General features: G+C 46.0%; 2 protein-coding genes across 5 annotated transcripts in view; one reads left to right on the forward strand and one right to left on the reverse strand.

The window, feature by feature from the left end:
- Positions 1–9,388, forward strand: part of Crebl2 (cAMP responsive element binding protein like 2) — a 30,530-nt gene extending 21,142 nt beyond the window's left edge. The window contains exons 3-5 of the mRNA XM_041640683.1: positions 1,210–1,354; positions 2,345–2,381; positions 6,457–9,388. Of these exons, the coding sequence (XP_041496617.1) occupies positions 1,210–1,354; positions 2,345–2,358 (159 nt within the window). The 3' untranslated portion in view covers positions 2,359–2,381; positions 6,457–9,388. The remainder of the gene's footprint in view (positions 1–1,209; positions 1,355–2,344; positions 2,382–6,456) is intronic.
- Positions 9,389–20,257: 10,869 nt separating this feature from the next.
- Gpr19 (G protein-coupled receptor 19) overlaps positions 20,258–24,219 on the reverse strand; it is a 31,553-nt gene continuing 27,591 nt past the window's right edge. For 3 of the 4 annotated variants that reach the window (XM_041638745.1, XM_041638751.1, XM_041638755.1), the window contains one exon: positions 20,258–22,564. In XM_041638745.1, coding sequence (XP_041494679.1) covers positions 21,334–22,563 — 1,230 coding nt within the window. In that variant the 5' untranslated portion in view covers position 22,564 and the 3' untranslated portion in view covers positions 20,258–21,333. Of the gene's footprint in view, positions 22,606–24,219 lie in introns of all 4 variants that reach the window. The other variant, XM_041638758.1, reaches the window with a different exon arrangement.

Consider the following 24,219-nt stretch of genomic DNA (forward strand, 5'->3'; position numbering starts at 1 on the left):
TGTTTTGATTTGCATTTCTCTGATGACTAAGGATGTTGAACGTTTCCTTAAGTATCTTTCAGCCATTTTAGATTCCTATGTTAAGAGTTCTCTGTTTTGGTCTGTACTCCATTTTTTTTATTGGATTATGTGATCTTTTGGTGTCCAATTTCTTGAGTTCTTTGTATATTTTGGAGATCAGACCTCTATCTGATGTGGAATTGGTGAAGATCTTTTCCCGTTCTGTAGGCTGTCGTTTTGTCCTGTTGACCGTGTCCTTTGCTTTGCAGAAGCTTCTCAGTTTCAGGAGGTCCCATTTATTAATTGTTTCTTTCAGTGTCTGTGCTGCTAGGGTTATATTTAGGAAGTGGTCTCCTGTGCCAATGCGTTCAAGTGTACTTCCCACTTTCTCTTCTATAAGGTTCAGTATGGCTGGCTTTATGTTGAGGTCTTAGATCCATTTGGACTTGAGTTTTGTACATGGTGATAGATATGGGTCTGTTTTCATTTTTATACATGTTGATATCCAGTTATGCCAGCACCACTTGTTAAATATGCTTTTTTTTTCCATTTGACTTTTTTTGCTTCTTTATCAAAGATCAGGTGTTCAAAGATATGCGGGTTGATATCCGGGTCTTCTATTCAGTTCCATTGGTCCTCCTGTCTGTTCTTATGCCAGTACCAGGCTGTTTTCAGTACTGTAGCTCTGTAGTAGAGTTTGAAGTCAGGGATTTTGATGCCTCCAGAAGTTCTTTTATTGCCCAGGATTGTTTTGGCTATCCTGGGTTTTTTGCTTTTCCAAATGAAGTTGAGTACCATTCTTTTGAGGTCTTTGAAGAATTTTGCTGGGATTTTGATGGGCATTGCATTGAAATCACTATTTATTTTTATGATGAATTTAATCTGTTATATGTCATTATTTTGACTTGATTTGCTTCACTTTGTAGACTCCCAAAAGTTCATAGCGTACACTGTGGTAGAATGTATGTGTGTTCTCATACATGTAATAATAGTGCATACAGCTACTACTGGTAGTTGTTTAGTGAATATTTACTAGAGAAGACTTCCCACACCCAGTACTGGATATCAGATCCAAGGCCTCTTGCATGCCAGCCTATGCTCGCAGTGAGCTACAGCCGAGCCCTCAGGCGAGCTCTTGTGTCTAGGATTTCCACATATGCTGCCTGGATTCCGACTTAGCGTTTGACTTAACTGTGTTAAATATTTCAGTACAAGCAATGGTGCATGGCAATGGACCAAGGAAAAATCCCTTCTGAAATAAGGGCCCTTCTCACTGGAGAGGAGCAGAACAAGTCTCAGCAGAACTCAAGCAGGCATCCCAAAGCTGGGAAGACAGATGCTAACACCAATTTGTGTGAGTACCTTTTACCGGAGCATTCCTGTTAAGCATCCCAAGGTAGAGTGTGTGACTTGAAGTAAAGGGAAGTGCTGCTGTCCTTTTTAAATGCTAGTCAGTGTTGTGGTGGAGGATCCTAAATCCTGAAGTGAGAGCCAGCTGGAGGCTGGCTGCGTGCACAGCTGCTCTGCTATCACTTAGGGAAACCTCAAGTTGGAGGCCAGTGTGGGCTTCCTAGGAAGACCCCATGTCAAAAGACAGACCTGCCAGCCGGCTGAGGACTGTGGGGTGACAGCCCTTGATTTAAAGTGGCCCTGAGCGTGGTGGGAATGCCACTTTCTCTTACTTTGCTATCACTCACAGCTTTAACTCAGACATTACTCCAGTAGAGTGCTAAAGAACTCTAGTCTTAGGTGGCTGTGGTTTAGCAGCAGCTGTGGTAGGAGTTAGCGTGCTCTAGGGCAGTGGGTCTCAGCCTTCCCAGTGGCGTGACTCTAATATAGTTCCTCATGCTGTGGTGACCCTATCATAAAATTATCTTTATTGCTACTTCAGAACTGTAATCTTGCTACTGTCATGAGTTATAAGCCAGGCGATGGTGGTGCATGCCTTTAATTCAGCACTTGAGAGGCAGAGGCAGGCGGATCTCTGAGCTTGAGGCCAACCTAGTCACAGAGTAAGTCCAGGACAGCCAAGGCTACACAGAGAAACTCTGTCTTGAAACAAAACAAGAAGCAAAAACTCAAAAACAAAAGCAAAAATATTAATCATAATGTAAATATATTTGGAGCTAGAGATTTGTTAAAGGAGCCTTGACCCACAGGTTGAAAGCCATTGCTCTAGGCTCATTCAGTCCTAGGGCAAAAACCAAAACAGGGAAATGAGAGAAATAGCAGAGTGAATGGGTGAGGTCCTGGGTCTCTCGAGTGCAATTTTTGAAGCTGTTCTCACAAGTCCAGGCTCTGGCTACCATAAGTTGTAACAGAGAGTGTTTCTCTTCTTTTGCAGTGCTGGGGAATTGAACCCGTGGCTTCAGAAATGCTAGGTAAGTTCTTTACATGCTCAGCACAGGGTTGTTTTATTTTTGTTGAGGTGAAATTCATATAACATGAGATAAACAACTTCAAAAAATCTATCATTTTAAAATGACAGTGTGGGCTGGAGAGATGGCTCAAGGTTAAGAACACTGGCTGCTCTTCCAAAGGACCCAGGTTCTATTCCCAGCAACCATAGGGCTCACAACCATCTGTAATGAGATCTAGTGCCCTCTTCTGGCATGCAAAGATACATGCAGGCAGGATAAATCTTTAAAAAAATAAGTAAGCTGACAATGCAGGCCTTTAGTGTATTTGCAGGATTACATAACTGTCATCTCTTAACTACAAATGTGTGATCATCCTAAACAGCCCTTTGCAGCCATGGACCTGAGGTCCCAATGGATGAATCCATCTATAAATATGTTGTATAAATGGGATCATTTAGTATCTTCTGCATCTGACTTCATTAACCTAGCCTGATCTTTCCATGGTTGACTCATGTTATTCCATGTATCAGAACTTCATTCTTTATGATCCATCATTTTATAGATGCACATACCACGGTTGTTCATCCATCTGTCCATTGATAGGCTTTTGTTTCTACCTGCTGGCTTCTGGGATACTGTCAACATTGCTCCTGTGAGCATGTGTATACAAGTATTTGTGTGTGGGCTTGACCTGGTTTGCTTTGGGTCAGGGTGCTTCAGCTCACTGTGTAGCTGAGGAGAACCTGAGCCCTGGTCCTCCTGCCTTCCCCTCCCTCGCAGTGCTGGGGCTCCAGGTGTGCGCCACCACAGCTCGCTTAGCTCTTTTGAATATGCACCTGGGCTTAGACTGCTGGGCTATATGGACTTCTGTTTAACTTTCTTAAGAACTGCCAGACTCTTTTCTCTGATGGCCAAAGTATGTCAGTTTCTACCTGCAGTGCTTTCTCTATATCTCATCAATGCTTGTTATCTTATTTTGTGAGAGATGAGATCTCATTGTGTTGCCTGGGGCTGATTGAATCCCAAGAATCAAGTAATACTTCGGCCTCAGCCTTTCTGGTAGCCAGGTTTACAGGCATGTGCCATTGTGACAGCCCTATTTTGGGTTTTGTTTTAATTAATTAATTTAGTGATTGATTTTTCAAGACATGATTTCTCTCTGTTGCTCTGGCTGTCCTGGAACTCACTCTGTAGACCAGGCTGGCCTCAAAGTCAAATTCACCTGCCTCTGCCTCCTAAGTGCTGGGATTATTGTTTTATTTTATTTATTTATTTTAAAGACAGGATTTTTGCTGTATAACCCAAAATGGACTAGAACTCATGTTTGCCCTGCTTGCCTTAAACTTCCTGCAATCTTTCTGCCTGTCTCCTCTCCCAGGTGACAAGGTTACATACATGTCTGTGCCACCATTCCCAGTGCCCAGTTTTTTTAAACTACAGCTTTCCTAGTGAGCATGAAGTAGTGTATCATTGTGTTTATCACTGTGTGTGTGTGATGGGAGTGTGAATGTGCACAGAGCATATGTGGAGCTTGAAGGACAATTTTGTGGAGTCTGTTCTCTCCTTCTGCCTTTCTGTCAGAAGGGAATCAGGTCACCAGGGTTGTAGAGAAAGCATTTTTAACCACTGAGTCATCCCACTGTCCCCTCATTGTGCATTCCCTTAATGAAGATTGATTCTGTGTTTTGTTCTTGTGTTCTTTTGTTCTTTGTTCCTGACCATTTGTATATGCTTCCTAGAAACATGTTTAAGTTTGCCAGCGTTAGAGTTTTGTTTTGTTGTTGAAGCTTTTTTGTGTTGTCTTGTTTGTGGGTTTGTTTTTTTTTTTTTTAGTCAGGGTCTCACTATCCAGCCCAAGGTGGCTGGAACTCAGTGATCCTTCTCCCTCAGCTTCCTGTGAGCTAGGATGTGGATGTGTCTTCATGCCCTGCTGTGGAGTTTTAGGAGTTCCCTCTTGCTCTGGCCACTAGGCGTGCGATTGGTGTGTGGTTTGCAGGCTTCTCTCCTGCTCAGTCAGCTTTGTTTTCACTTTCTGAATAATATCCTTGGACACACAAAGATTTAGCTCAGTTGAAGTTTAGTTAGCTTCTTTTATCTTCCATTGCTTATGTTTTTGGCATTATATCAAAAGATTCCATTCTCAAATCTAGGCTGTGAAATTTTACCCATTTCATCTAAGAATGTTACAGAGCCTTTGGGGGGCATAACGAGCCCAGTTTCCTTTATAGCACAACAGAGAGGCTCACACAACATGGCAGCTCATGGCCTGCACGTGCTAATTGGTTGAAGAGAGTGAGGATTTCAGGATGATGTCAGGGGTTCAGGTGTAATCTGTACCCAGTAGGTGGAGGAGGAAGATGTCAAGCAGTTATTTCTTCGTCTTTATTGTCTGGGAGGACTTGAAATGGTTATAAGTAAACATTGCCACAATGGGGCCAGTGAGTGCCGGCAGGAGTGTTAGGAGTTCAAGACCATCCTTATCTGCTTACTGAATTTGAGGCCAGTCTAGGCTACATGAGACCCAATCTCAAAACAAGTTATAAAATTAAAGGAATTGGGTTTTGATAACTTTTACTAGATAACATTGGACCTTAATTTAAATTAAACTAGTTAAAATAACCAAATTAACTAATTTTCTATATATTCACAATCTTTAAAAAGTCTCACTAGATGAACATGTGACTCACATTTGTCATCTGATCCCTCAGGAGACTGAAACAAAAAAATTCCTGTGATTTTTGAGGTCAGCCTGGGCTACTGTCTGAGTTCCTTTCCTGTTGCTATGATAAAATAGTCTGACAAGAACAACTGGAAAGCAGGATTATAGGTGGACTTTCTCTATGTTCCGGCAGCCGCTCCCAAATGGCCACTCTGAGACTTCTTATTAATTACAAATGCTTGGCCAATAGCTCAGGCTTATTACTAACTAGCACCTACAACTTAAATTAACCCATTTCTATTCCTCTATTGCTACCCCAAGGCTTGTGGCTTTTACCTTTTTGCATGTCCTGCTTCCTTTCTGTCTGTCTGGCTATTCCTCTGACTCTGCCCTCCTTCTTCCCAGCATTCTCCTGCCCTGAGAATTCTGCCTAGCCATTGGCCAATCAGCTTCTTATCAACAGTGAGTGTAACACATTTTCACAGTGTACAGAAGAATTATTCCACAGCAGTACATTTTATTTTGCACTTCAAAGTACAGTCCATCATGGTGCGGAAGTCACAGAGGTAGGAGCTTGTGAAGCCACCCACATCACATCTCCAGTAAGAAGCAGAGAATGAGGGATGCATGAAGTTATTGCTCGGTTCTCTTTGTCCACATATGCAGTCCAGAGTTCCCCTCCTCAGATATGGTGCCATCCATAGTTAAGATGGCTCTTTACATATCAATTAGTGAAAGAACGTAATCGCCACAAGCTCTTCTCCCAGGTGATTCTAGAGTCTGTCAATCTAACCATCACAGCAACATAGTTCCAGGCCATCCTGTGATGGAGTAAGGTCTTGTCTCATAACAAGTCACACAGTAACAACATCATCAACAGAAGCCTTCCTGCATACATTAACCTGAAGAAAAAGTCAAGAATTTTAGCTGGGTGTAGTGGTGTACACCTATAATCCTATTTCTTGATAAGAGGGGTTCAAGGTCATTGTCTGCTCCAGACGCGCCTGGGCTATCTATAAAATCCCATCTCAAAAACTAGGAGCTGCTTATGCTGGGCTGGGAAGATGGCTCAGTGAGTAAAGTTCTTCCCATGAGAGCATGAAGACCTGAGTGTGAGTCCCAGAATCATGAAGCCGGGCGCGGTCTGGTCTGCGATCCCAGGACTTCTATAGCCGGATAGGAAGTGGGGATGGGAGAACCTCTGGATGCTCACTGGGTGGCAGTTCTGGTGTACACAGTCAAACAACAGCAAAGAGACCCTGCCTCAAACATGGTGTAAGGTGAAGACTGGACATGCGGTCCCTCTGACTTCCACATGTGTCCCGGCACTCACACACAACAGCAAATGGATAAATAAATGCATGATTTTAAAAGCTGATTTAACAGACTTCATTGACTAGAAACATTCTTATGTTGGTGCATTTGTTTTCTCTCCAGGGTGAAGAGCATCTAAAATGCACTCAGTGATCAAAGCCAACGGTCTCTAGTGTCTATGGAGGACAAATGGGCAGGACTTTGCTTCTTGGCTCCATGTACTGCTTACTGCTCAGTAGGCATCTGTGTAAATCTGAAGTTTCTACCAAAATGTGTGATCTTACATCACGAAGGCCTTTGCTTTAATTTTCAACACTTAGATTTGCCAACATTCAGACCTGCTCTGTATTGCTCTCCATGCTGGTCAACAAGTTATGATGCCTGAAACCACAGAAATGGAGGAGAGAGGATGAAAAGCGCATATTTGCACCTTAGCCGTATGGCTCTTTTGGTTAATTTATATTTTCCCTATGTAATTCATGTGTTCGTATGTGTGCTTACTTGTCACTTCTCTTCGTGTCTTTAATCGCCCCACGAAAAGAAACCAAATAGGCTGTTTGTTTCCTGTGGGTCTCAGCCTTTACGGACCCAATGTTACTCTTTTATATTTACTTGAGTGATGTTCGATTGTCTGTGAGCCATTCCAGCATAAGCTGTGAGTATCTATTAGCAGATATATACAGTTCTATTTTTATAATCCACAGTGATATATGCCTGTTTTAAAGAATGTATGTAAGAAGCCCACCAAGAAAGCCCGCAGACAGCCCCTTTCTGCTGTTTCCGCAGACTGTGTTTATGAAAGTTGGCTAGGGCCAGCTCCATGCTTGGAGAAGAACTAGCCATGTTTTCTTTGCAGGTGAAAGTAACTTTTCAGTAGCATTTGTTATCGTAACCTGCAGTGTGCGTGTGCACTTGTGTTTCTGCTGTATGTCTCCATGTACATGGGGTAGACAGAAGTGAATGTTCATACATGTTTGCTTGTGTGTACTCAACTAAGACATGTATTTTTTTTTTTTATTGAAGAACGCAGAATGAAACTAGCTGCTGAGACTGAGTATCTGCCTTCCTGTGTAGAGCACAAGCCACACTGCTGGTGATGCTAATGGCTGTTGTGGTTGGCAGAACACTCAGTCTCCCCTGATGTGAGTGCCCTTATGAATGTGTTGAGCCAGAAGGAAGCCCACTGTGTGCTTGTGCCCACTTTAGCCTGTGCCTCCATGTGGTGGGGCATCCTGAGCTTACCCTGCACTGCAGCTTGGGACCTGACAGGTATGTGGCATGGCAAGGTGCTCTGTGTGGTTCCCATCACAGCTGCATTTCCATGCCATGGAGTGGTGATTGAGAGGCAGAGCTCATGGTAGGACGCTGCGAGATGACCTCTGCTTCACTCTTGTTCAGTTCAGTCAGGTGGTGTTCTCTGTTGCTGCTAAATTACAATTGTTCCTCAGTCTGAAGAGGCAGGAACTTGGCTTCCAAACAAGAAGTGTTTGCGAAAGACTGGCGGTTGATGAGGCGGTTATCAGTCTTCAGGCGTGTCCGGCCTTTCCACATTGTGACTTGAAGCCTGGGAACCGAGTGTTCGAAGTGAGTTTACAGTTTTGTGCCAGGACACATTCCTAGCTGTTCTGAGGCCTGCGTGGCCTGCACACCATGGTTCAGACATGGCTGGCAGGTTTTCTGTGAGGTGGAACATGAGATGGATCTCTTGGCAGGCAGGCATTTAAACAGATGCCTCCCCTTAGCTCGAGATCCCTTGATCTCTCAAGCTTCAGACTTAGATCCCATGTTAGGGGTGTGTGACCACCGACAGACCACTAGCCCAGCTTGCTGGGGTTCTCTGAGTTTAAGAAAAACGGGCATTTAAGGATGTTTAATGTCTTCTTAGGACCATAAATGTAGACAAAGGATTGTTGCTATTTGGGCCCTTAAGTGTTTTAAATACAGTGTTCAGACTGCGCTGGGCTGTTTCTGCCAGCTGGTCCGCTCAGTCTTCTGTTTTCACTGCACAACAGCCCATGACTTTATGTTGCTTTGTTCAGTACCTTTTGAATTCTCTAGAAATGTTATTTGAAAGCAAACATTCCAGGATGAATGTCTGTGCTGTGCTTGAAGACTCTGCAGGTTCTAACTGCAACCGCAGGGTCATCCCAAAGAGGTGGGCTTGGAGTGAAAGCTGATCGCACTTTGAGTCTGTTTGTGTGCCTGTATCGCTCTAGTGTTTTGAACTGGTCAGACCAAGAGAATGGCCCTTGGTGTTTGAAGAGGACGTGTTTGTTGATTGCTCTGGGACCTGTGCCGGCCCTTCTTCCTCAGAAGCCTGGGATCCAGTCACTGGTCCTGATTCCAACAGCTGGAGCGTCTCCATGTCCATTTTCATCCAGGGACGCTGTGTGCTGGCTGCACATCCTTCCAGAGGACAGCAGGCCGGGAGGACGGAGCCCCTAGGCCATCGTCCAGGGCAGGAAGAGGCCATGTGCCTCAGCCAACAGAGCCCGTCTCCTTTTTCTTTTTATCTCAGAGAGTAAGGAGAAAGTATATTTGTGAATTCACACCAAGCTGACTATCATTTTAGAATCCACTTCCCACAGATTGGAGCAACTGGTGCAATATGGAATTGATATGGTCTGGTCAACTTATAGGCTGTAGCTGAAGTTCTTAATGTGTTTTCTATCTTATCTAAAATACTTCGTGATACCTGAATCAGAGCAGAGCCTTATAGCAGCCATCCTGTCACTGTTTGCCTGTGGGCAGTGCTTAGCATCACATCTAGAATATATCATCTTTGACCTGCGATGGCTTTGCTTTGGCTGCTTATATAGAAAATACAGATTAAACTGGGCTTCACTTTTAGTTAAAGGCAAGTAAAATTAACAAAAACAAATATATTTCACATAAATCAGCTGCATGTTGTTACAAATATTAAAATACATATTTTGTTTTTTAAAGATGAGAGATAAACCACATGGTATTTGGGGGCAATGAAGGATGTTTTTTTCAGAAGAGCATTGTACAATTATATTTTTTATGATAAATAAAGTATATTCACCAAACTCATGTCAAATTGCCTGTTTCACACTGCTGAAATCCCTCTGTATACACCTAGAGCGGTTAAAAGAGAAAAGGAGGACTGTGGTCATCGAGATGGTGCATCAGGCAAAGGCACGTGCTGCCAAGCCCGACTGTCTGAGTGCAGCCCCCACGGGTGGAAGGGAGAACTGACCCTGCGACTGCACTCATGCAGAAGACCCAGGTTCAGTTCCCAGCACCCACATAGTGGCTCACACAGCCTGTAATTACAGTTCCAGGGACTCCAATGGGCTCCTGCACATAGGTGGTGCACAGACACACATTAGGGCAAGCACACATCCACGTAATTCTCTTTTACTCAGTCCACTTTCTGAGTAACTTAGAGTTATCTAATCAGCCGGACTCCTCATCTTCACACAGAGTCACTTTCAAGAGGTTACTGGTGTGATAAGTTGATCATTGTAGTCATTTGATTGTTGCTGTGACACATGCCTGATGAGTTGATTTTGTCCCATGGTGCAAGGTTCAGTCCAACCTAGGATGGTCATCGCAGTAGGGTTGTGAGGCTGCAAGTCACTGCACGTGCAGTAAGAAAGCAGGGTTGATGATGTCACTGCACTGCAGTAAGGAAGCAGGGGTGATGATGTCACTGCACTGCAGTAAGAAAGCAGGCAGGGTTGATGTCACTGCACATGCAGTAAGGAAGCAGGGGTGATGATGCCACGGCACCTGCAGTAAGGAAGCAGGGGTGATGATGTCACGGCACCTGCAGTAAGGAAGCAGGGATGATGATGTCACTGCATGTGCGGTAATGAAGCAGGGTTAATGATGTCACTGCACTGCAGTAAGGAAGCAGGCAGGGTTGATGTCACTGCACATGCAGTAAGGAAGCAGAGGTGATGATGTCACTGCATGTGCGGTAATGAAGCAGGGGTGATGATGTCATGGCACCTGCAGTAATGAAGCAGGGGTGATGATGTCATGGCACCTGCAGTAATGAAGCAGGGGTGATGATGTCATGGCACCTGCAGTAAGGAAGCAGGGGTGATGATGTCATGGCACCTGCAGTAAGGAAGCAGGGTTGATGATGTCACGGCCCCTGCAGTAAGGAAGCAGGGGTGATGATGTCACTGCAGATGAGCTTGTTTTCCTTTTATCCTGAATTGGGTCGCTGGACAGTGGACAGTGCTGTCTCCATGCAGGGCAAGTGCTCCCTCCTCAGTTAACTTCCGGAAATGTCCTTGTGGACATACTCAGACGTATTTCCTGGGTGATTAAATCCATCAAATTGACAAGATTAACCATGGGTATAAAAACCTGCTTGTCAATAGCACAGGACTAGGCTGGCAGGGAGGCTCAGCAGCCAAAGCACCTGCCGCAATGCTTGACAGCCTGAGTTGATCCCTGGAACCCACACTCAGTGTGGGAGAACCTTCTCCCCCGCCAAACTGTCCTTTGATTACAACCTATGTACACACTAAACAAATGTGGAAAAAATATCCACAGTATGTACAGATTTAAGTTATCAAAAATAAAAATATCTAATGAGCATAAATAAAAATGTAACATTAGCCTATTCCCAGGTTATATTGCTATGCTTACCCTTTGAATTGATATAATTGGATGCTCTTTGTGGCAATAATAGCCTTCAATTAATTAGGTTCATTTTAAGAACCACTGATGTCCCAGCTGGTGATATTTTGGTCTGATTATCTACATACAGTGATTTTTAGGCGGCTAAATAACAGGGTTTTGTTGTTGCTGTTTTTTCCATTTCACCATTTTCCTTAATGACAGGTGGTCATTGATCAATCTGGACTGTCACATAAAGGTGTGCAGTGGAGCAGAGGCACATTACGGTGGCCGATGGGTCTGAACTCTGCCTCACGTTCCTCTTTAATAAGCCTTGTAGAAGAAAGCCGCCTGTCATCCGCTCATTGAGTCCTGGGTCTCCCAGAATTATCCCAATCAGCTCACTTTTTTTAATTCCTCAACTCACTAGGGGTGCCCTTTTGAAAAGTGTGCAAAATCATGGCATGTTACAGATGACTTTAGCCCAGTTACATGTGTCTCTTATACTCCATGTTCAGTGACATCCCTGTGGTGCTCAGCGAGGTGGGTGTGTCCTCCCTCTCAGGGAATCAGAGAAAGCTACAGACCCTGGACAGTCAGTCTTCAGTGTACCACTGAAAATGGCCAAATGGGGGCCTAGAACAGCTCAGTTCAGCATCTGAGACCCAAAAGTGTACATTCAAAGAAGAAGTGGGCTCAGATTCCGTGGCCGGACACATAGTGTTAAGATTCAGAAGCTGCTGAAGCCCCACCCACTCGAGAACCCTGAGGCAGAAGCTGGGTCAAATTTCTTTTTCTTTTCTTTATTTAAATAAGGTCTCACTCTGCAGCCCTGGCTGGCCTGGAACACGCTCTGTAAGTCAGGCTGTCCTTGAACTCACAGAAATCCACCTGCCTCTGCCTACTGAGTGCTGGGATTAAAGGCCTTTGCCACTACACCAGCTGAATTCTAAAGTTCTGGGGTCTCCACGGACTCAACTAAACCACTTACTGTGTTTGACACAGAGTCCCCAAACACTGTGGGGCTGGGCTGGCCTGGGCTAGCCTGGATTGGGCAGTGCTGTGTCTGAAAGACCATTTTGATTGGCAAAGATCTGACAGGAAACTCTCAGGCCAGGCCTGCCTCCCTCAGCACCCACTTCCTGGCAAGCACTTGTAAGACCCCGAGACAGATGACAGTAACATCGAATGGAGTCTAAAGACCAGGTCAGCTCAGAATCAAACATGGTAAAACTACACCAAGACCGCACCAAAACCACCCTTTTCAGAACCACAGGAGAGAAAATACAAGGTCTATGACAACAAACAGGAAACGACCCTCACTAAACCTGTCTGGCCCCTTTCAGCTGAAGGTAGAAGGATCATCCTGAGCTACATAACAAATTTGGGGCCAACCTGGGATACATGTGATATGGGATTCCCCTCTGTATGCTGTGAATATGTCTTATTACCATTGGTTAATAAAGAAGCTCTTTGGCCTATGGCAGGGCAGAATAGAGCTAGGCAGGGAAAACTTAAACCGAATGCTGGGAGAAGAAAGCAGAGTCAGAGAGACACCATGTAGCTGCCCAAGGAGAAAGACACCGAAACCTTACCAGTAGGCCACAGCCTTGTGGTGATACATAGATTAATAGAAATGGATTAATTTAAGATGTAAGAGTTAGTTAATAAGTCTGGGCTAGCAGGCCAAACACTGTTGTAATTAATATAGTTCTGTGTGATTATTCAGATCTGGGTGACTGGGAAACCAGTGCACAGTCTCCATTTACATACATGAAATGTCATCTCAAAAAACAAAAAGATAAGTGCAAAATGAGTTTTGGGCCAGTCAGGGATCTGTATCTAGAGACCCTACCGGAAAACTGCATTTGAAACTATAGCAGCCAGGCCCCAGCCACTACACAGGAAGAAAAGTTAACATCAAAAAGCCAAAAGTTGGTCAGGCCATGAAGGCTGGGTTCTGTGAGGGCTAAGAGACAAGCTGGAAATGCCTCTCACCTTGTTAGGGTATCTCCCATCTTTTTACTAATACAGGACAAGAAAAATATTAAAAAGCCCACGTGGGCATCAACTTTTTAACCAGAAAGACCAAGAATTCATAGCATGAAAAAGAAAAATGTTTTTGAAAACTTGGAAACCTCTTCCTGGAGTGGAGCATCATGAAAGGGCCTTGAGTACAAATAAGAAACGGGCTCATTCGAGAAAGACATCACAGCTAGGGCATGGCGCGCGGCGGGCAGAGTGCTTGTCTAGCAGACGCCAGCTCAGATGGTCCCTGGCGCCACTCCGACAGCATGGATGCCTGCAGTCCTAGCTCTCAGGAGGTGGAAGTGGAGAATCAGCAAAGTCACCAGAGCGGAGTTCAGGAGACTACACACTCCCCAACAGGAGGGAGGGGGAGAGAGGGAGAGGGGCACACCCAACAAAATGGGGCTCAGCAGACGACTTAAAACAGCGGGGTAGGTGATGGAGGAAGGTCATTGGCTAATAAAGGAACTGCCCTGGCCCATTTTATTGGTTAGAGGATAGATGGGAGGAGTAAACAGAACAGAACGCTGGGAGGAAGAGGAAGTGAGCTCAGTCTCGACAGCTCTCCTCTCGGGAGCAGACGCCTGAGAGAGACGCCATGCCCCGCTCCCGGGATGAAGCTCCGACCCAGGATGGACATAGGCTAGAATCTTCCTGGTAAGCGCACCTTGGGGTGCCATACACAGATGATTAGAAATGGGCTAAATTAATATGTGAGAATTAGCCTAGAAAAGAATGGGCCAAGCAGTGTTTAAATGAATACAGTTTGTGTGTTGTTATTTCGGGCATAAGCTAGCCATGCAGGCGGCTGGGGTGCTGGGGACGCAGCCCCGCCGCCCTTATTACTACAGGTAGGTAGCTATAGTAGACTCGAGGCACGGAGGAAGGAAGGTTGCCATCAGGTCTTTGCCAATCCCTCTGCGCCTTCTTTTCTCGCTGAATCTGGAGACCACTAATTTCTGGCCATCAAGTTCCAGGGATCCTCCTGCGGCCCTCCCCAGTGTCGGGTTTAGAGACAGGAAACCACAGCTAGGTTGCAATGACTAAGCTAAAAGAATGGTAAGTTACCTTCATTGCAGGGCCACAGAAAAAGTTCCTTAGAGGGGCATTAGTCTTTTGTCTGTAGCTCCAGTGAGTAAACAGATGGAGGGCCCTATGGACCGCGCATGCTCCAAACCAGATCATGTCCTCAGACCTCCAGTCCCGCCTCCTCAGCCTGATGCAGGACATGCGTTGGTCACCCTGCAGAACTAAGATCCCACGTCCTTCAAGTCTGAAGTGAATCCAAATTCTGCAAACTCTACTGCATAACCCAGAGCTGATGGAGAGCCGGTAAGGGTCAGTGATGCAATACTTTTCTTTTGATTTGGTTGTTTCCCAAACAGGATCTCCTGTAGCCAACCCTGGCCTTGAAATTCCCACGTCTCTTGTCTCCCCACTCCCAAATGCTGGGATTACTGGCGTGGGACACCATGATGGTTAGTGTGGTCAGTTTGACGGAATCTAGGCTTGCCTGGGAGATGGGTCTCTGGGCGTGTCCACGTAGCATCGTCATGATCTTGACGGCTTTATTTAAGGTGGGAAAACCTGCCCACTACAGTGGTACAGTTCCTTCCGCAGAGGATCCTGGGCTGAATAAAGGACTAGGCAAGGGTCTCCCTGTCTCCCTTTCTCTCTCCCTCCTTCCTTCCTTCTTCACCCTGCTTCTTTCTTGGCCGCTGAGATGTGATCAGCTCCTTCGAATCAGCTTCCATGAACTGGGAACTAAAACACACCTTTTCCCCTGGAGTTACTTTTGTCAGAGTCTCACATCACCAGGAAAAGAAACTAAGAAAGACACGTGCCTAGATGCTTTCATGAAGCAGGCTTTCTCGGCACACAAATTGCCCTTGAGCTCCAGATCTCCCTCTTGCCTTTCAAGGGCTGGAATTGTAAGTGTATGCCATCACACCTGGCCTGAAGCAATAATTTAAATTTTTTTGTATTTATTTAGAAGTGTGTGTGTGTGTGCGTGTGTGCGTGCACGCGTGCACACGCGCGCGCGATTGTACACATGCCACAGTATGCATACAGGACTGAGTTCAAACTGTGGAATCTGTTTTCTCCTTCCACCTTGTAGGTTTAGAGAGCAAACGCAGGTCCTAGGCTTGATGCCAGGCACCTTTAACTTCTAAATCATCTCACTGGACCACAAAACAGTATTTAAAAAAAAAAAAAAGGCTTCTGAGAAAGAATATATAACACTCTTGAAGCGGCCACATTTGGGAAAAGTCCAGAGCTGCCCAGTTTGTAGCAGATCAAAAGTATAGAGAGGGTCTGCGGTCGATGAGATGGCTCTAAAGTGAATTTAGTCCACACTAAGTGTAACTATTTAACCCTGCACATGCGCACCCACTCAGGGGGAACTAGAGCTCAGCGCAAGCTATGGAGTCTGCACGTTCTCTGGGCCAAATTATGAAAGCCTCAGAAGAGGGATAGGACATAGCTCAGCTTTGCAGAGTGCTTACCCAGCTTGCACAAAATCCTGGGTTTGATGCCCAGCAATGAATAAAAAAAAAAAAAAAAAAAAAAAAAAAAAACCCAGGTGTGATGGCGCATGCCTGTAATCCCAGAACTGCGGGTAGGGGTGGGAGGGTGGGGGGTAAAGGCAAGAGGATCGGAGCCAGCTCGGAATATATGAGACTCTGATTTAAAAAGAAGGGGAACGGAAAACGGGGAAGCCGCTGTAAGTGCTGGTGGTACCCCAACCGGTTTGGTGATCTATGGGGCTTTTTCAGCGTGGTCACATTTGTAAAATGGGTTTGAAACAATATTTTGAGTAGCGATTTCGCGCCTGTAACGGGTATTGTTTGCTAGGGAATTTCCTCCGATGTTTATAGCACACTGATTGATTAACCCACAGCTGAGTCTGGGTGATCTACAAGCTCCGCTGTGTGGTTGCTAAGAGACGAAGATGTCTCTGAATTCCGGTGATCAGCTCGGCGAAGAAAGGCCGGCTCTGCCCGCTATACACAGCGCCACCAAGCGGCGTCTCTCAGAACTGCTCTCCGGCCTTCCCTCTCCATTGTTCCAATTAAGAGAACAAAGGCCCACTGAGTATCCTTCAAGGTCGGCCCTCTGCGAGGACGTTTATTTTCCAACAAATGAATGGTGAGAGACACTAATTGTCATATTTATTTGAAAATAAAGTTCCTGGGGGGTGGAGAACCATAGCAGGTGTGTATGGAGGTCAACTTTCAGGAGCTGGCTACTTCCATCCAGGGACAGAACCCAGATCTTGGGTTTGGTGGCAAGCACACACTGAGCCCACTCACCCACCCAGTTTGTCCAGAACGGTAGATTACCCCCAACTTTACTTTTTGGCCTGATTTCAATCTTCTAAAGGGAGAGAAACTTCTAGTGTTCCTTCTGCTCTGGAAAATGCATATTTAATTTAAATTGTTATTTTATGTATTTACTTTTTAGGAGACATAGTCTCACTTTGTAGCCTAGGCTATGTAGTCCAGGTCTTCAGCCTCCTAGGATCCAAAGCATAAGCCTAAATCTTTTTTATTTTTAGATGGGAGAGAGGGGGCCGGTCAGGACTAACCCGAATGCCTTACATGTTAGACTATCACTTTCCATTGAGCCGTATCCTCAGCTCTCTTTCTTTTTTTAATTTTAATATAGTCCTGCTGTGGCCAGGCATAATGGCACATGATTTTAATCCCAGCACTCTGTAGGCAGAGGCAACCAGATCTGTATGACTCTGAGTCTAGCCTGGTCTACATAGTGAGTTCCAGGACAGCCAGTGCTACAAGTGAGACATGCCTCCATTCCACTATCCCCGAAAAGTTAAATTTCAAAGGTAAGACAGTAAAATAGATTAAAGGCGGGATGGTGCTGCAAACTGGTGTCACCCCAGCATTTGGGGGGCAGAAGCAGGAGGGTCAGGAGTTCAAGGACAGCCTTGTCTTTATAGAAAGTTCTAAACCAGCTTGAGCTACAGGAGACAATCAAGGCCAGGTGCCACACACGTCTTTAATCCCAGCATTCAGGAGGCAGAGGCAGGTGGATCTCTGTGAGTTTGAGGCCAACCTAACCTACAGCCTGAGTTCCAGGACAGCCACAGATACACAAAGAAACCCTGTCTCAAAAAATCAAAACCAAAATAACAACTGATGGAGGAAGGTCATTGGTTAAGTAATAAAGAAACTGCTTGGCCTCATAGGTTAAAACATAGGTGGGAGGAGTAAACAGAACAGAATGCTGGGAGGAAGAGGAAGTGAGCCCAGAGACGCCATGCTCCCCTCTCTGGGCAGACGCGATAGCTCTGCTCTCCGAGGCAGATGCGATGAAGCAAGCGCCAGGTCAGACATGCTGAATCTTTCCCAGTAAGACTGATGCTACACAGATTATTAGAGATGGGTTGATCGGGATATGAGAATTAGCCTGTAAGGGCTAGAGTTAATGGGCCAAGCAGTGTTTAAAAGAATACAGTTTCTGTGTAGTTATTTCGGGGCATAAGCTAGCCAGGTGGCTGGGGTGCTGGGGACACACCCCCGCTGCTCCTATTACTACAAACAACAATGAAAATAAATAAATAAATAAATAAACCCCCCCAAATCCATAAATCAATAAAATAGGGGCAGGTGTTAGTTTTTTGTCAACTTGACACAAGCTAGTGTCATCTGGGAAGAAGACCCTGAATTGAGGAAATGCCTCCATCAGACTGGCCTGGGCTATTTTCTTTATTGATGATTGGCATGGGAAGACCTAGACCACTGTGGGCAGTGCCACCCTGGGCTGATAGTCCTGGGCTAAGTAAGCCACGGAAGCAATCCAGTAAGCAGCATTCTTCCCTGGGTTGTGCTTCGGTTTCTGACTCCAGGCCCCAGCCCCAACTTCCCTTCATGATGGACTGTGAGGTTTGTAAAATGAAATAAACCCTTTCCTCCCCAGGTTGCTTTTGGTCATGGTGTTTATCACAGGCACCGAAGCAAAGTAGGAAAGCTGCTGGGCTTGCTGAGTGAGCCTGCATGCCTGTGCACACACACATCATACATACACACAATAACAATAGTAAAGTTTAAATAAACAGAGTCTGGAGAGATGGCTTAGCAATTAGAGCACTTGCTGCTCTTGCAAAGGACTGGCGTCATGTTCCCAGATGGTTCTGATGCCCTCTCCTCCTCTCCGCAGGCACTTGTACACTTCAACACACACATACACACTACAGTATTTAAAATAAGTGCCAGGTGATGACACACAAGCCTTTAATCCCAGCACTCAGGAGGCAGAGGCAGGTGGATCTCTGTGAATTTGAAGGCAGCCTGGTCTACAGTGAGTTCCAGGATAACCAAGGCCACACAGAGAAACCCTGTCTCGAAAACCAAAACAAACAAAAATAAATAAGTAGAACAAGTAGAAGGGAGCTTTCTGCTTTAAAGTCTGAACCATGAAATGCAGAGGCCAAGTGAGGCAAGCCTCTGACTCATTCCAGAGACATCTGCCAAGCGTGCGAAGAGGGGGACAGAGGGAAACACAAGGTCTTGTTTTCTTTTACATTTTTAGCCTTTTGAATTGGTCCTTTGAAGGGAGCATCTCGACCTAAAAGCATTTCTGAAGGTATTTTGTTGTTGTCATCCGCTTCTGAGGACAGTCTCACGACATGACCCTGCTGGTCTGGAGCCTACTGTGTAGACCAGGCTGACCTTGAAATTCCAGGTCCTCCTGCCTCCGGCGTGCTGGCAAGGGTGCAAGCACGTCCAACCTCTGCAGATGATGTTAAAGCAAATATCTTATTGTTCTGTTTGGGTTTTGTCTTGGCTTTTGAGACAGGCTCTCACTATGTAGCCTTGGCTGGCCCAGATCTTGCTATGGAGCCCAGGGTGGCTTAAACTCGGGGCTCTGCCTGTCTCTGCCTCCTGAGTGTTGTGATTTAAAGTGAGTGCCTGCATTGCTGTCCATTGTCACAAATACCAAACTCAGTCTTGTCTTATTTACTGGTGTTTGTGAGACTAACTTCTGGATGAGGTTGAAGAACCAATCTATGGCCAAGAGAAAGGTGTGAGCCAGCATCAAACTCCATTTTGATGTCATCTTTACAAAATCGCGATCAGGCCCACAGGGCACGTCTTGATGGGGCTGCTCACGTCAGAAGTCTCTGAAGAGACTTCTGAAATGGTAAGGAATGAGCCACAGGAGGAGGGCCTGAGTCAGAATGCCAGCTGTCACATTCCAACCTAACAAGCTGCCTCACATGAGAAGTTCCAGCCTCCTCATCTGGTAAATAGAGACAATTATGAACTCACCACAGGTGAGGCTGAGGCAAGAGTGCCTTGAATATGTAGTCAGTCTGGGCTGTAAAATGAGACCCAAACTAAAGAAACACAAGTAAAACCCATAAATACATCACGGAATGGTTGAGAGGATGAGCTAATACATAGATTGCTAAGCAATGAGTTATTACACGCGGCTTGTTAGCTAGCCCATGAAAATGCAAACCAGGCTTGTCTGTAAAGCCCTTACTTCATTAAAATAAATTCCTTGTGTTGTATTGTCTTTGAGACAGTCTTACACGCGTAGCCAAGGATGACCTTGAACTTCTGATTCTCCTGCCTTCATCTCCAGAGGACTGGAATTATGGGTGTGTGCTATATTCAGATATATATATTTTTTTTTTTCTAAAGGTATTAGTGCTAGATTTCAAATCAAACCTGGGAATAAAGGAGCCAACTCCTAAGTCATGGTTCCTGTCCGAGTTTGGAAGCAAATCATGGTTCACGCTAGGGAGACAGAAGAGAAGGGTGTCTGACAAGATGACCTCATAGGGCTGGAGGGATGGCTCCTCAGTTAGGAGCACATGTCACTCTTGCAGTGGACCCGAATTTGACCCCAGCACCTGTGTCGGGTGGCTGACAACAGTCTGTAATCCCAGTCCCAGGGGATCCAATGCCATCTTCTGGTCTCTGTGGGCACCCTCCCCCACAAACACGTAAGTGAATGGTTATTTTTTTTTATTGTAATTACAATAAAAGGCCTCGTGTCCAAATTTATAGGAGAAAAAGTAGTCAAATCTTGCCCTTGTGCCCTGGTGGTCACAGGAGGTCCAGGCATTTGAAGAGCTCTTTGTGAACTGCAGAGCACAGAGAAATGTCATTCCTGTTTTTGGCAAGCCTAGCAAGGAGGCTTGCTCCTTTGCCTGAATATGACTTAGAGAAGGAAGATATGGGTCCTAGGAGCTCTGTGGGTGAATCACAGTATGTTGGTGCACTGGTTTCAAGCTTACACCAGTAAGAAGGCTCAGGGGGGAAGGTGCCCGTTGTTAAGCCCAATGGCCCAAGTTCAGGCTCCAGAACCTACAGAGTGGAAGGTAAGGACTCCTGCGAGCTGTCCTCTGTCTCTCCAAGTGCACCCCACCACCACCAATAAATCAATAGTGGATTTTCAAGGCTTCACCAGCTGCTTGGACTAAGGAAGGATAACAAGAGAAGGCAAGGAAGGTAGATGACTGCAAGCATCTCTCCCCCAAAGAATGGTTAAACCCATCACAGGAGGCTTCCCCAGTCCCATTAGGCTCGGTGGATGGGCAGGGTTGCTCGGCTGAGAAACACAAGTTCTTGAAATGTTCTGCTTAACAGATTTCAGTGGAATAGGAGGCCGCGGTTACCAAAATTCAGTAGAGAAAAGACAAAAACAAAACAAAGCAAGACAGAACCAACAATAGAAGAGTGTGTATACTGACAGGGTGCTAGGGCAAAAATAGCAAAGTGTTTTACATTTTTCTTTCACATTTATTTAGTGTGAGTGTGCAGACACAAGTGTAGGCGTGCCACAAAAACGTGTGTGGAGACCACACCTTGTGGGAGTTGGTTCTCTCCTTCCGTCATGGGGGCTACCGGGATCTAACTCAAGTCGTCAGGCTTGGTAGTGAGCGCCCCCACCCTCTGAGCTATCGCTCCCATTCAGGAAAGAACTTCCAAACAAACGAACAGAGAGGTTTTTGCTTTTTAAAAATTTTGTGTGTAAAGGTGCTTTGCCAGCATAAGTGTCTGTGCACAAGCGTGTAGTGTTCCGAGAGGCCAAAAGAGGTCACTGACTCCCCTGAAACCAGAACACAGGTGGCTGTGAGCTGCCATGTGGGTGCTGGGGTTTGGAAGACCAACCACTGCTCTTAACCACTGAGCCATCTCCAGCCCAGGAAAGAACTTTTCACGGGCATCTATCAGTGGGCGCACTACTGACCAACAAGATCCACAGGAACCGCAATCAACAGTGGATGCACTTTACAAACAGACGGCCGAGTGAGAACTACGCCAATCCCTTCCCTCTTTATATAGTTAAAGGTTTTTAATCTCTGGCACATAACAACAGTGGAAGAACTCTTAGAAATTAGACAAAAGTGTTTGGTGGGGTTGAATTGATGGGCCAGGCAAGCTTCTTTTCCCTGGCCTCTCGGTCAAATGAGTCATAGACGGAGTCTTTGGTTACCGTCCTGCTCACGGGAGGGATTTCTGAAATGCCGACATAGTTTCTTTTGGCCATCCTCGAGCTGGCTGTGATGGTGTAGGCATTGCTGCGGTAGCATCTCATCGAGGACATGCAGAAAGTCTCTTTCAACCCTCTCCGAAAATTGGCGTTATAAATTGAGTAGAGAGTGGGCTTCGAGGCTGAAGAGCTAAAGGACACCCACGTGACCGCTGTGAAGACAAGGGAGCTCTTCTTATAGTCTTGCTCGTGGGGGTGCCAGAGCTGAGCCACGTGGAAAGGCAGCCAGGAGAACAGAAACACTACGTTCAAGAGGAGAAACATCTTAACGGTTCTCACCTTTGTCCTGGGGACGATGTTCATCGTCCTCCTCAGGGTCCGCCCATCAGTGCCTATTCTCCAGATGTATTTTATGACCTTCTGGTAGAATAAGATTATGAGGACAGAGGGAATCACAAAGCCCACCAAGAAGTGGATAACAGTATAGGCGGTTCCCTCCCAGGAGGAAGGGAGGAAGTAGTTACAATGGCTGTCCCAGCTGGAGCCGTAGAAAAAGAAGACGGGGGTCACAAATGCTGCATCTAAGATCCAGGAGGCTGCGATCATCTTCTTGGCCTTTTCCCTGGACACCTTGAAGCTCAGTGGGTAGACGATGGTGTAAAATCGGTCTATGCAGATGGAGAGAAGCACGTAGATCTGGACACCCGGGGTAAGATACTGGCAGTAGCGCACGACCTTGCACATGGCACTGCCGAGGGTCCACTGTCCCATGGTGAACTGCAGCACCACGAAAGGCGTGCTGGCCACACTGATGAGAAGGTCAGCACACGCCATGGACACCACAAAGTAGTTGGTGGTGGACTGAGTCCTCCGGCTCCTGTGGATGACCAGACACACCAGGGAATTGCCAAAGATAGAGAACAACCACAGAGCGCCAAAGAAAATGCTGGCTGTAGCCACCTCTCCAGGGTTCAGTCTATACCGAAGGTCTGTCCTGTTGCTCATCCAGCCGTGCTCCTCATGGAATTCCACCAGGCCACTGGGCAGCAGGGCCTCAGCTGCCTCCATGCAGCTGTGGTTCTGAAGGGGCACCAGCGGGGTAGCAGTAAGCACAGGCAGCTGGTCGTTCTCCATTCTGTGAGAAAAACCATAGCAGTCATTCTTTTCCTCTTAGTTCTAGATAAGACAAGAATGAAGCCTCCTGTTAAGATGCTGTCACGTAAGCTGGCTGCTAACGAGCCAGGTCTTTTTATACTCTTCACTGTACAGTACTGGATTTCATAGACATTTCGTTCAGGCCAGCCACGTGCTTGACCACATTCACCCTCCAAAACATCCTCTTCTCCCCTCTTTTTTTTTTTTTGGTTTTTCGAGACAGGGTTTCTCTGCAGCTTTGGAGCCTGTCCTGGAACTCCCTTTGTAGACCAGGCTGGCCTCGAACTTACAGAGATCCGCCTGCCTCTGCCTCCCGAGTGCTGGGATTAAAGGCGTGCGCCACCACCGCCCGGCTTCCCTCTTGCTAGGCTTTCTTCTCCCAGACAATCTTGCTTCTGTCTGTCTGTCTTGTCTGTCTGTCTGTCTGTCTGTCTGTCTGTCTCTCTCTCTCTCTCTCTCACACACACACACACACACACATCAATGATTTCATGTATCTATTAAAAATCTAGGATCCAGAGATGACAGAAACACATGTGGCACTTGTCTGTGTCTGAGCTGTTTTGTTGCTAGGCTCTCCACCTCCATCCACTTCACTCTATTCTGTATGGCTGGATGGACTCCACTATGCTCCGTATGTAGCCCACTTTCTTTATTCATCTGCTGGCTGATTCTGTATCTTGGCTGTGGTGAGCTGGGTTGCAGTGAACACAGATGTGCAGGTACCTCTGTGTGTATTACCCAGGAGTGGCAAAAAGACTCCATTGTATAGACACCGAGCTCGGTGGTCGATTGTCAATGATTAGAAAACATAACTACTAGGCTGGGTATGGAGAACTCTATGAGTTCCAGGACAGCCAGGGCGACGTAATGATCCTGTCTCAAAAAAGGGTAAAGGGAGAAGAAAAAGAAAAGGGGGGGGGGGAGAGTGGGAAGGAGGAAAGGAGGAAGGATCCTCAAAAAGACAGCGGACAAAAAAAATCCCAGTAAAACAGCACAAATTCAGAGGGCAGGCTTCTGGGCTGATCGTTAAGGCCGCATTATCCTTAGACACAGTCTCCTTCACACCATACCGCCTTTTATCCTTTGTGTGTGCACATCTGTGTGATATGCATTTGTCTGTGTGTGGACAACAGTGTGTCTTCCTCACTCACTGTCCTCTGTATTACGTTTTAAAATAAATGTGGGTATGAGTAAGCTGTAACATCCACACATTATCTTAAATTTAAATTTTTTTTTTTTAGATTTATGTGTATGAGCGTTTTTCCTACTTGTATGTATGTGCACTGTGTACATGCCTGGTGTCTTCAGCAGTCAGAAGAGGGTGTTGGATCCCCTGGAACTGAACTTACAGGCAGTTATAAACCACGATATGTATGCTGGGAACCAAAGCTGGGGTATCTGCATGAGCAACAAATGCTCTTACTACTGAGCCACCTTTTCAGGCCCTCCACTGTAGTTTTTGACACAGGCCTCAGACTGGCTAGCTAGCACCTCCTGAGGTCCTCCTGCCTCTGCTCTGCACCAGAGCTAACAGGACCATTCGACAGTGCTCAGCCCTTCAAATGGGTCCTAGGAGATGAAGTCAGGCCCTTGCACTTGCTGTCCAACGCTGACTGAGCCACCTCTCCAGCC

Source organism: Microtus oregoni, unplaced genomic scaffold, assembly GCF_018167655.1.
Source record: "Microtus oregoni isolate MIOR12 unplaced genomic scaffold, Mior012 000002F_ref0000024, whole genome shotgun sequence".
Classification (NCBI taxonomy): Eukaryota; Metazoa; Chordata; class Mammalia; order Rodentia; family Cricetidae; genus Microtus; species Microtus oregoni.